Consider the following 14,288-nt stretch of genomic DNA (forward strand, 5'->3'; position numbering starts at 1 on the left):
ATGAAACACCACCTCGAGTAGGTAGTTCACACGACAAAGAAAATGCATTTCGAGACCAAGCAAGACCACACGCTTGTTACGCTCGCTCGGATAATTAAAACGAAAATATCCTCTGATTTGCTATGAAATATTGTCTATAGTAGATACACATAATTTAAAATGAAAAAAAAAATATAGCTAATTGGTATGAAAAATGTATAATATGTAGGTACCTATTATTTTAATCTTAACGACATTTATCAAGACAATATAACTAAGGTATTTTGAGTAAAACAACTTAAATATAAGATTACAAAGATATCTAAATTCTAAACTTTCAATATTGCACTTATTATATGAGCATATCAGTGTTTCTCTATTTTCTACAAATTCGAATCTGTTCTATGATTTAATATTATACCAATTACGAAAATAGGAAAAAAAACATTTTATTAAAAATGAAAGTGTTTCGAAACCTTTATCTTCTCGTTAGTGTGGCAACACTGGTAACGCATTGCCCATTATTCCACGGTTAAAGCTGGACGAAATATTAAATATAAACTATTTAAGCAAAATATCAAACTTTAATAGGCTGTAAGTCCCCAACTAATGATCTACGCCAAATTTCGTTTGCATAATCGTTTTCAGTGATAAAAAATACATATAATTAAAAAAAAAATTCTAGAATTTAGGGTGCCCAGTAAAGTAGAAATATGCCAAGTTTTTTTATAAAATATCATGAGAATCGTAATGAAAAAAATATAAATACAAATATTTTTATAAAAAAAAGGATCATCTGAAAAAATTCCTCCCAAGGCCCCCTAAACATATTTTTTATTGTCTTTATTCTCATTTATAAATCGTATATAAGATGATTTTTTACCTCTAAGTGATGGCTTTCAAATTAACATAAAACTGTACAGTAAAGAAAAATCGATATTGTAGACACTTATGTGACGTACACATTGATATAATGATCAATAATGTAGCTTGAACGACTCGGGCCATAAATCTTCTAACGCTAACACTATGTGAACATAAGGAGGTCCTATCCGAAGGAATCGTGCACTACCAATATCTACCATAACATATAATTATATCAAAATACTATAAATATAATTCAAGATCACACAAAATATTTTAATGGAAAAAAATATCGAATAATTTACTAATAATAATAAATAAGTAAGAGGTATACATTTCATCGCTACATATCGGAAATTGATATCATTGAATTAATCGACGTTTTAGGAATACAGTTACTGTAAGAATATTAGTTGAGGAATTACACAAAGCTACAAATCGTCTGTTATAATATCTGTACAATTGTCTGGCATACAGTCTCCAGGCATTTTCACTTCAATCGCCATCGCTTCACCACTGGATGAGTCTTTAGACCCATATAACAAAAATTAAAAATATTTTATTTAATGTAACATGGTATTTATAAAATAAGCAAAATATAAATCTATTAAGCGAAAATATTTGCTGCTATAAGTCATTTAAAATGTAATTCGTATTCACAACGCATTATTATATGCACAATAAATTAATTAATTTAATTAAAATACAGAAATTGAATTTCAAATTAAAAATATTATTAACATCAAAAATATTGATTTACGTACTTATTATTAAGTTTTGGTAAATTGTATTATAAATTTTTATCTTTATAATATGATAAGAAAAATTTTAACTACAATCTTAAAATTAAAATTTTAGTCTCGTAATTACCTACGTGGTTTGTCATATACATACAATTGATCTAGATATTTTAAAACATAAATTTAATATAATTATAAACATATAAGTGAATATATTTTATATTTTGATAGTCGGAGAAATAATAACAGGCAACAAAGATTGAAAAGTGAAAATTGATAATGAACTTAATGGCTATGAAAAAATTTCGAGATATGTATATATATATATATAGAGAAAAGCAAAGAATAGCTCCACACGTTAAAGAATAAAGTTGATAAAAGAGAATGTAACTAATCTCACCGTGCAAGAAATTGTTACAAACATTCCAGAAATATACATTTTAAGTTACAATGTAAACATTGTAAACATAAGAATGTAACGATTGTAACGTTACTTGAAAGTTTCTGTAATATTCCACAAAAATATAAGTTATGTACTATGTACATTTACTACATTTAATGTTCCAATGTAAACATTACAATGAAACGTTCTTTATAAACCTAAATTATCTAATGGTCTTGTAAAAACATATTTCTCTATAAGTATATTGTAATGTTTCCCAATACGTTACGGAAATATTTTAGAAAAACGCAAATAATGAAATAAATATGATAATCGTATGCATGGGTAATTAACGGTTATATTTCTAAAAATATACATTGATGTAAATAATTACATATATTATAAAAACATGTAATTATAGCGTATGATCCGATCGCGCGCGTATTTTTGTCGACATCAGCTCTCTCCGCTGCCTTTGTCTACGGATAAGGATAACCAATAATCATTAACCATTGACGACCATTTACTCGTAACACGTAAGTACGTAGTCCATCGCAGTATCACACACATTTTAATTTTTAATGTTATTCCATCATTAATGTAACGTGGTTATTATAAATTCGTGTTGCTTGATTTATTAATTGTTTCTATTGCTTATTCTTGTGCGGTGAAAGCTGTGTTTTCGTTAACATATTTTAGAATCAATTAAAAGCAGTTATGTCAAAATATTCCCGATAAAAAGATAAGTTTTTAAACAAATTTGTATAATATTTTTAAAAGCGCTTTATGATATTTTATTATATTACTGTTTTCGGGTAGTTAGTATTTGGGTGATATTATACTTTTTCATAATTCGTAGGTGTTTAGCGTTTGGGCAAAAACTTTTGTATTTCCCACTCCCATCTTAACAGACTTTTGAATTATTATGTGTGTTTAACGTTTAATCACAGATATGATTAAAATTAATTTTGTACGAAGATCATGGTACAGCAGTCATTTTCCAAACTCCGAAAATTATAGTAACAAGCCCTTGATTTTTTCGCGTTCGTGTTACAAAAGAAAATTACCTATTAGTTATAACCTAAATGCACATTGTACAAAACTCGTTTAAATGCTTTGTAATTTAATGCTTGTAAAATTTCAATTATTCCAAAGTCCAAACGCGCCAAACACATTAGATATAACCTAAACAAATGGCGGGACAACTTGTATACTAGGTACTTAATTAACGACATTTAAATACCTAGTTTTATCATTGCAGATGTTTAAAAAAAGAGAGAAATGGGTAGTCTTCATATTTTTTATGGGCAAAGATTATAGTGTTATACCTATTAATTGGCTTTTAGAGACAGAAGTTGACAATTTATCTATAGTAGTTCTATAAAATATTGTTACTGGCCACCCTTCAGAGTTACTTTTATCCATTTAAAAGAGGCCACAGATCTAGATTCATTGTGACAACTATATGAAATATTGAAATCTAAGTCGTTGGTGGTAACAAGATTTATGGTATGAAAAATAAAACTATTTCAATTTAATACGTATTTCAATATAAATATTTAATTATAATGTAATATAAATAATTTTAATTGATAGAAATTTTACTGATTTCTTTTATATTTTGATTAAAACTATTTTATAGTTTTTAACTCTACAATAAATTGTTTAGTATGTATTTAATTTACTTTTACATATAATGTATTTATATTTATCTATAATATACAATATACATGTTAGGTAATTTCAATAAGGCTTGGTATAAACGAGTAGAAGTGAAATCAACTGATACTGAAAATGTTTTAAATAATTCGTTATTTAAAATAAAAAAATACCTTTGAAAGTAGTAACAGTGATAATGAACTACGAAGGTATAAATATTATTATATATGTTTAATTTTTATTTCATGTATTATTAGCATACACTTCTCCCCTTCCAATCAATCAATTAAATTAACTCACAGAGTACAAAAATGCTAATAAAATTAAATAAATAATATTTAATTTTATTACCGTAATACCGTAATCTTTTATAATAAATAGATAATAAAAACATAACGTTGTGATGAAGATAATTTAAATATATCATATATTATAGTTACAGCCACTATTTGCATATTTTAGTAGATATGTATAGTATTAACAATATATTATTTATTATATATATGGTATCATTTAGTATGGATCGAATAAAAATATGTATAGGTTAGATATTGAAGAAACAATGGTCATGATATCCCGTATGTTAGAATAAAATTTAAATAATAGTAAAAATAATAGGTTTCTTAAATTTAAAAAATATCTAATTAATAATTATTGGTCATCTCTAGGACCTTGTGTAAAATAGACGAAACTGCTAAGTCGTGAAACATATTTTTAACACAATTTAATTGTAAAAGCGCATCTTCTATTCTGAAATATCTATTGTTGATACTTGACATCATATTGAGGTCTAACTATCTAGTATCTAAAATGACATCAATCGCTTCTGGAGCAACTACGATCGCTTCCTTTTGCCATAATATGTTCTTAGCTTTCTCTTCTTTCGATTCTAATAATTTGATTTTTTTCTTCGATTTTTTTTATAGACTCGTTTGTTAAGATTATCGTATCCTTTCTTGTTTTTGACTTACCTATTTAAATTATAAACTATGGTTAAAAAATAATATGACAAAAAATAAAAAACATGAATATAATTTGATTTATTATTTTTACAAAATTAAAACAATACATGGAGGTTACTACAAAGTTCAAACTTATTGCCTTGTAACAATTACTATTGTAATAAGAAGAACTTAATTTAATTTAAATTTAAAATATTTTCTATTACGTAATTATTCTAATGCTAAATAGACATTTTTAATTTTATTCGCGAAGAAAAACTATACAAGGATCTGATTTAACTTATAAAAAGTATTTTTTATAACTTTTAAATTAAAATGCATAAAAAAAAATAAATATTTTGTGATAAAAATTAAATTTGTACAATTTACAAACTTATCATCAGATGTAAGATATATCATAAATATTAACGCACAGTAGATATTTGTTTAATAGTTATGATTCGCGTCACACTGTCCGGATTTCTATAAAAATATTTAATGGTAGGTATACAATTTTCAACTAATATAAGATATTTTTTTAACGGAACATTGATTAAATCAAATAATTCATTGATTGCTATAAGATATTTAATAAGATATTTTAAATTTATAGATTTTTTTTTTCTGAAAGTACCTAATAAAAACAAATTTAAAGTTAATAATTAAAAATTTTATTTTGACCAATTTTACATAAGAGATTTTTCATGTACAACAACGATATACTTTATATATTATATTAATATTGATAAATTTTTCAAAATTTTTTAAGTAACTAGCAGCTCTTAAAATACTGATTTTTATATAACACGTTTAAGTTAATTTTATTCATTAACATATTATTATTGTCATTATAAATATTATGCAGGATTGGTTAATTCGATTTACACACTTACTAATTTCATACTACACATATTTTTTATGGTTAACTAGATAATAACTAAATGTTGAAATATTAACGATAAATAATTTATTATTACTTAACTACATAAAATTAAATATATTTTTTATAGAATCGATTAGATATCAATTGTTATAAGTTAAAATCTAAATTTACTGTTGTTTAAAACTATTTTACTTTTTTAATTAAGTAATATTATTATTGGATATCAATAAGAATATTACTATATTATATTATTATTATCGCAATGTGGATCCACTTATAAATTTACGATACATTCTTGAAATATGTCTCCATTAACTCCATGTGCATTGTACCCCTCTTTTAAGAACCCACCACACGGCATATTAAAAAGTATGAGACATGAAGACGGAATTCGAATTATTAGTGTTCTTAAAATACACTACGATAGTGATATTAGGTCTATTTATTTTATAACATGAGATAATAATGACAATATTATTACTCGTTTATTCTTATTTGTCGTGAACTGAACACTAATACAACGGCATTATACAATACTTTTGTAAATTATGATTATAAACACAACATTACAAATATTGTTCAAATTTTTCTGTGAACCATCAAATTTTTACCGTGGACCACCGGTTGGTGACCGCTGATTTAAATTATAAAATAATGTGCAAATTTTCATACTTTTGATGAATTTTGCTTATGACAAAAATGATTTTATTTTTTCAATAATTATTTCTATTAATAAACTCATAAGGTCTTTTTTTTTAAATTTTCTAGTATTTTGACTGGGAATACATTTCTCTAACGTAAAATTTATAAAAGAAACATATTTCATATGTCAATAAATAGCTTACAAATACTGATTAATTATTTTTAACATTTCATTCTAATAAGAAAATAATAATTTAAGTAATTGTAAAATATTTTAAGTTTCTACGATTAATATTTGCAAAGTATTTAAAATCGTTTTTTTTTGCAGGTAAGTAAAGATTCATTTTCATCTAAATTAAAAATTCAATAATTCGTATTAAATGTTTGTGGCTCTATAAGGTTATTTTTTTTTTTTAATTCTTGTAAAATAAACTCATGAGTTTTACTTTTGTTTACTAAAAATAAGTATTAACTAAATCCAATTTGCTATTAAAAATCACATTTTAAAATTAAATGAAGTTTGAGATATTTTTAGTGTTTGAAAAGGTAGTGACACAAAAAAAAAAAAAAAATACATACAATTTGAAATAAATATATTCTTCCATTATAATATTAGGTACCTATTACCTAAGGCAACTCTTACAACGAGCTAACTACCAGCAATTGACGATAAGTAATAATATTTATCATTTGATTATTCTTGTAGAGCCTAGTGATAGAGTACGAAAGTTATTGTTATTTTTGGGCTATTAGATATATTGCTAAGTAAGCTTAGTATAAAACTTATGATAATGTTAGTTAATTTTTCTACCTTTAAAACATTTTTAAATTTATTTTTTAAACACTTAATACCTCTACAGCATAGTGACTTAGGTGTGATTTTGGTAGAACACTCTTGATTCTTACTCATGTTATGTGCTCTAATATTCTACAACAATATAGCAAAATACTGCGACGTAGACAACACATACGTACCAGCACCTATACTTCAAGGGAGAGTAAAGGGGCGTAACTTTTTATTTGAAAAAACAGCACGATTGCGCACTTTTTATGTTTTAATATTTGACAAAACACCATACGATTGCGTACAAAATTAATTTAATTTTATATTGTTGGCTTAAATGATTTTAAGAAACCCGCCTATAGTACAGTATACGTATTATACGTCATGTACACAATTGCTATGGCCAGTGGATACTATAATATGGTGACTTCGTGTCTGTAAATAATATTTTATTACTATAATAACTGATAAGTTAGTGACTGTGATTTTAGCCATATTTCATTTTCAACGTATTCATATCCGAAAATATTTATTGTATCGAATTTTATTAATAGTTAACTAATACTGTATATTATAACGAGATGTATAGTGTGGCAGTCGTTAGTCACATACTCGCGTCATATCTAAATGTGATATTATACTGTGGCAGTCTCACATCATACAACGTGTATATTTCCATTTTATTTTTGTGCAATTTTGTTTTGGGAAAATGGAGAAACAAATACAAAAAAAATTTAAAACAGAAATTGGGAACATTCGGTATTGCTGTACAAATAAAAATTGTTCTACCTGTTTAATCGTCGATAAGGATATGACCAAAGTGTTAAGTAAATTAAATGAGTACATACATGACGTAATTCCAGAAAATATTGTTGGTAGGCAAATAGTAAGTTCTAGTTTAGAAAGAAAATGTGAAAATGATTTTCTCACTAGGTCAAATAAAATATTTAAGCAACAACTGAGAAATACCGAAAAAGATATACAGTTGGCTTATTCTGATAGAGTTATGGAGAAAGTGTATGTACGATAAACGTAGAAAGAATATACAAAAAAATCCAAAATCTTTAGAAGAAACGATAACTCAGTTATTTGATAGTCGTGAAAATATTACAACTAATACTAGTGAATTATTTTGTCACATGACAGACACTTCAAGCCCTGCAGTTATAATCGCTTGCAAAATTTATTTTGAATTATTGAGTCAATCTTCCAATATTTTTGCGGACAGAACATTCGCATATACCTATGCACCCAAATATTTTGAACAACTGTATTCAATACATGTATTACAAAATAGTTTTCATGTTCCTGTAATTTACTGTTTTTTTAATTTCAAAATAAAATGAAACTTATGTACAAATGTGGCATACAATTATTAATTTATGTTTACAATTTATTGTCACAGATATACAAAATTTATTAAAGCATTCAAATTTTTATTTTGATTTTTAAAAAAGTGCTCACAACACTGTAAGAAATTTTTTCCCAATTTGAAAAATTATGGCCTGCAGATTTGATTTAAACCAATCTTGGTGTAGGAAAATTCATAGTGACAATAATTTAATAAAAAAAAAACTATAATTCAAAACCTGAATTAGGTATTTGGTTGAAACAATTTTTAATTTTCATATTTTAGTTTGATATAGGATCGCATAGATTTAAAATATTAAAGCACTGTAATAATATTCATGAGGAAGTTATAGACAGGATAATAAAAAGTTACGGCTGGAAAATATGATAGTAACGATTAATTTTTTTAAAAACAGGAGTATTCATTTGTACATGGGCATTTAAATGAATTTGGTATTAATTAACATAATAATTATATTTTTATCAAAGTTATTTATTCGTATTATATAGTAGGTTATTATAAAATGTAAATACATTCACAATTTAAAATACGCGCGCTTTTTTTTTTTCATTATTTTAGAAGTCATTATAAAAATGTACCATCAGGAATGTTCCCTTCGGTGGCTACTTTTCATTCTCCCGACTATACTATCTACCATATTTCAACAAATAAAATGTTGTTTCGGCGTTGTTTCCTATATAAACGTATAGAAATTAGCGAGCTTCTTCTAAATAACATTATACTATCGGTTTGAATTATCTTTAAGACATCTAAAAATGAATAAATATTTAGATGGGAACGATTAAAAAAATCATTACGTTTTTGTGAAAAGATTCGTGCGCATTTGTCGTTTGCTGTAAATTTAATTTGAACTCTTTTCTGTCCATATTGATGGAGGGAAAAGTGATTCTTCTAAAATATAGTTGTTGACTAAATAGCCAGCAAAATCTACAACTTTAGAATCTACTGGTGTCTGGTTGTATTTCTGATAGTTCAAATGAAATCAGAATTAGGAATCGGTAACAAAATCTATGCGCTATCGTAATTTATTTTATCATAAAAACATAATATAAGATCCCAGGCTGCTTTATAATTAATACACTATGGAGAACTCCTGAAAACGAAATAAAAATTCTGTTTTCTAACTAATATAGTGGGACGCGATTCGTGTATACTTTTTTTATGGGACGTAACTAAGGTGTCCCGCCTGTGAGTTTTCTTCTTTAAAATGCCAATTATAAAAAAATGATTTATTAGTTAGTGCCTTCTTTACATAAAACTATGAATTTACTATGAACATTAGTTGTTATCAGTTTTATAAATTAACAAATCATTTTTATAGTTACTCTATGAAATAATTGAACTATTGATTAGATAGCTAATTTAGCAGTACGAATAGAACATAAGCATTTTCTTTCATCAACACAATCTACTGTCGATTATGAATAAATATACAGTTAAATTTAACTAAGTATAAATGTATATTTTGTATTGAAAACATAAAAATGTAAAACGTAATTCTAATAGAATTAATACTCTTATTGAAAATAAGTTTTGATGCAAATTAGAATTTTATAAACATTACACGTATTTATATATTATAGAGAAATAATGTATAAACGCTAAAAAAATCTGGGAAGGTACCACTTCACATCAGATTTGAATACTAGTTGATGAGTCTAAACGTTGTAGACTTCGATATACCTACTTAAATCGCAAAATACAAACTAAAAACATACAGTGGGATGGTATCGTCGCATAACGCATTCATGATCAGCCGTCCGTCTCCTTTTAATTTATTCGGCCATTTTTGGCATATTTTGCTACAATAAGTTTTTCATTACAGCCTAATACCATTTCACTGATTTTATATTAGAATAGCCATGACTGTTCTACGTGTACTAAAGGTTAGTCTAGTGGTACTATGGTTTTAATCAAAATACTTTTACTATTTTTTGTAAGTCCGTAAGTATTTTAATTATTTTTTTTTATTTAGATTAGTTGTTTGATTTAAGATTTAATTTTGAAATGGTCAAAATTTAGGTTTTCATATAAATAGCTTTTTCTTGACGGTCAATATAGTTGGCTAAACTGTGTTTGTGTGGTATACATTACGTTGTTGTGCATCCGTACTGATTCCACAGTGTACGAGTTTTTCGTTTGGGAAACAGTTCATTGTTCATTGTGTACTACGTAGTTCATCGTTTAAATCGTAAGTAATATGTTTATCCTTAATTATCTAACCAATTCAATTTGACAGACAGATATCCGTCTTAGAACTTTTTAGTTTGTATTGTGATTAAAATATATTAATTTCTCCAATGTTTAGACTCATCAACTGGTATTCAAATCTGGTGTGAAGTGGTATATTCCCAGATTTTTTTAACGTTTATAATCTAATATTGAGTTTCGTGCTTTAGTTTTAAATAATTGTAAGTTACTGAAAAATGTACACTTAACGTATTGTCTTATTTTGTTTTTAAACCTGAGCCGACTATTTGGATTGTGGATTTTACTCTTAATTTATCTACAATAGATTTGATTGTTTTATTACGTTTATGTTCCAGATAACACTATGGGTAGAGTTATTCGTTCTCAGAGGAAATGTGCGGGAAGCGTTTTCCGTTCCCACGCTAAATACCCCAAAGGAGTCGTTGCTATGAACTCAGTTAGGCGTCCTTATGGAGGCGGTAATCATAAACATATTGATAATCATCAACATACTGGTAATCATCAACATGTAGGTAATCATCAACATGTTGGTAATCATCAACATATCGGAAATCATCAACATATCGGTAATCATCAACATATTGGTAATCATCAACATATCGGAAATCATCAACATATCGGTAATCATCAACATGTTGGCAAAGCATCCAGAGTTAAGAGAGGAACCAGCGCCGGAAGAAAGGTAAATTACATATTTTTTTTTTTAATATACCTTAATTGTTACTAATAATATTCAAACTAAATTTTAGGTTGGTTTCATTGCTGCCAGAAGAACTGGTGGTGGAATTTGAGAAGGTTAAGTGGTTACCAAGAAAGGTGATGATTTATCTGTAGTTTATTATAAATAAAAAAAAAACAAAAGCAACTAACTGGTTTATTGATTTTTTCTTGTATTGCAAAATTATTTATCATTTTATTTTATAACCTTGTTTAGCCGATAACAAATACTTGAATTCCTTGAAGAAAACACAAATGAGTCTTTTATCATTTAAATTTTTAATTTAAAAAAATAGAGCCGTTACGACACGCCTGGTAGATGTGAAACTTTGGAATTGATTATTATTGAAAGTGTTTACAACTAATAAAATTAGACTATATCAGTACAATTAATATTAATAAGAAAGTTTGTACTTATGATTTGAATAGGTGGAGAACGTAATATTGATAGAAAACAACATATTATGTAAAGTCATAATATTATGATAACGGTACATAGTTTAGTTGGGTGAGTAAAGGTAATAGGTCAGTTGGGTAGAACTGGTTTAGTTTAATAAAGAATTTGAGATTACTCCAATTAAAGCATACAATGCAGATAAAAAGTATTAAATAATATATTGCGATGAACTTATATAAGTTACAAAATATATACACAGTAACGTGGAGGAAAAACGAAAAGCGACGCATCAAACGATTTCAGCGGAAAAAGAATGATGAATTGGTGAAAATGGTACTGTTGGTAGCCGATGATGTTTGAATGACAATCTTCATTTATATTGTGGGGTGCCCCAAGGCACAGTATTAGGTCCTTTATTATTTATTATTGTTATTAATGACCTCTTAAAAATTAATAAAAATCCAAGTATTGAGATTCTAAATTTTTCTAATGATATAGCTATTTAATTATCAGAACTAACTAGAAAACTTGTATTGTGAACCAAATAAAATTTATGTTTGGTTTTGTCAAAACAAATTAAAATTATATTTAAGCAAATCGAAATATATTAGGAAGTTTTACTTCAAAAATTACAAACTGCTTAAATAATTATAACTTAAAAGTACATTCATTAAAATTTAGTATTAATTAATGTATGTGATTCAAAATGCATAAAATTTGATAATGTAAAAGAACTAAAATATCTTGGTTTAATTATTGACAATAGATTAAAATTATAAAGTCATATAAATTATTTAAATAATATCCCACATATATTTTTTTATGCATTTCAAGAAGTGAAATTATAAAAGATTAATGTATTTATCACTCTTACAATCAAATTTCTTATGGTACCTATGTAAATTTGAGTGGGATCGTATAATGTTTTCTTACCTATCTAAAATTAATATTACTATTAATGCGTATTTAATATATCTATGCAAACTAGCACCATTATAATTTACAAGAGAATCTTAATTTTATTTATAATTAATCAACCCTGATAGAACTTTATAAGGATAAGCACTTAGTCTCTTTCTCTTATCATGAATATAATATTAAATACATACAAAATGTAAATATATATTATGTACCATATCAAAATTAAGTTTTTGATAAAAATAGTATACTAAATATGAGCTTAAGTTTATGTTGTAAGTTAAATATAAATATCAATAATTTTTATAATTTAAAATCTTTTAAATAAAAATTATATAAAAGGTTTGGATCTATCTATTACTTAAATTTTGATTTCTCTTTTCCCTAAATTGTATTTTTGTCTAATTCTAATACAAAAATTTTTTATTATAAACTAAATTTAAATAAACGGTAAATTATTATGCATATGTATACTTAAACAGATAAGAATCGCTATCCCAGCACAAACTCTGCTTTTAGGAGTAGTTGTGATATTGTAATCTATTTTTGAAATTGACAATTATGAATAATATTGTTGCAATAAAGCTATTATTATTATTACTGTTATTATATTGAATACTGGGATATCGCGTATTTATGATTGAACAATATTTTTTAAATATTATTACATAAGTGTACATTTTACTGTTATAATTATTACACGATGTTCTTTTTACGGCCTTTGCTTTTGGAGTAGATATCAGTCTCTCTTAGCAAATTAAAGAAAAATTCCGCGAAAACTCGAGAAGGTGTAATAATTGTTGATATTTTAAATCAGTTTTCCATTTCTTTCTTAGACTTTTCAACAATGCCAATGTGTAGATCACCAGCATGAGAATGCGCTATATCTAAGCTTGGATTCCTTAAATCTGTATACATAAATAAATAAATTAAAAAATTGTATTAAAAATATATTTATCTCTGTTGGTAATAACTAATGTACCGTAGAAAATTTCTTTGAAGACTTCCGGGAACATTTCCATCTCGTGATTTTTATTAGTTTATGCTGAATTGTACTCGTACATAAAAATCTACCATAAATAATTTTTTTATGATTTTTTTTTATTAATTTTACACTATCCATTATTATATTAGCACAGTATTACTGTTAACATTTCTCTGACATGCGATTGGCTATAGTGATCATTAGTGCTATATTGTAGCCATTGTAGGTGTTAAATGCTAATGTTACCTACTTATTGGTTTTATATTGAAATACATTCAATTGAGATACCATTGTGTATAAACTTGTCTCTAGAAAGTAAATTTAAGTATACTGAGCGATTAAAACGTATTTGAAAAATAACTATTTAATGATAAAATATATTTTTTCAAATAAGTTTTTACGAACTAATTTTAATTAGTTATTTTAGTATTTTATGATGCTAAACAAATAATCAATATACATAATAATTTTTTCTCGGACTATATTTTTTAATAATATAAAATATTAACCAAGTATTTTAAATAGGTATGTAGGTAACCCTTGTATCATAATATTAAAGAGAAAATAATCACTAATTACAGATTTTTATAAAAATAAATTTAGGTAGGTATCTATTAAAAAAAGAATTATTTTAATTTTAGATGCATGAAATATTTTACTATGTTATAAAATATTCCATTCAACACCATAGCAAGTGACTTTGTCGACGACAAAACGCTCCTTGCTGTATATCAAAATCAAAATATAGCTGCGTAATATATGCAAACTCATTTGGACCTTTTATCATTATGTACAATGAATGGGGCATAAAAAT

The 14,288-nt window shown here is 25.7% G+C and overlaps 1 protein-coding gene and 1 pseudogene across 1 annotated transcript; one reads left to right on the plus strand and one right to left on the minus strand.

Annotated features, from left to right (window-relative positions):
* Window positions 1-1,274: 1,274 nt before the first annotated feature.
* LOC112600231 lies at window positions 1,275-7,000 on the minus strand (annotated as a pseudogene).
* A 3,327-nt stretch (window positions 7,001-10,327) lies between these two features.
* LOC112596044 (60S ribosomal protein L8-like) lies at window positions 10,328-11,326 on the plus strand. Its single transcript, XM_025341496.1, has 3 exons — window positions 10,328-10,437; window positions 10,793-11,139; window positions 11,207-11,326. The coding sequence occupies exons 2-3, from the start codon at window positions 10,801-10,803 to the stop codon at window positions 11,246-11,248; spliced, it is 381 nt and encodes a 126-aa protein (XP_025197281.1). The 5' UTR covers window positions 10,328-10,437; window positions 10,793-10,800; the 3' UTR covers window positions 11,249-11,326.
* The last annotated feature ends 2,962 nt before the right edge of the window (window positions 11,327-14,288 follow it).

This window comes from Melanaphis sacchari, unplaced genomic scaffold (genome assembly GCF_002803265.2).
Source record: "Melanaphis sacchari strain LSU unplaced genomic scaffold, SCAv2.0 Contig0_pilon_pilon, whole genome shotgun sequence".
Lineage (NCBI taxonomy): Eukaryota > Metazoa > Arthropoda > Insecta > Hemiptera > Aphididae > Melanaphis > Melanaphis sacchari.

What these genes read in the sequence shown, in the direction of transcription:
- LOC112596044 (XM_025341496.1), top strand. Translation starts at nt 10,801, where the DNA reads ATGGGTAGAGTTATTCGTTCTCAGAGGAAATGTGCGGGAAGCGTTTTC. An exon ending in GAACCAGCGCCGGAAGAAAG is followed by an intron (nt 11,140 to 11,206) that starts GTAAATTACATA and finishes ACTAAATTTTAG; the next exon opens with GTTGGTTTCATTGCTGCCAG.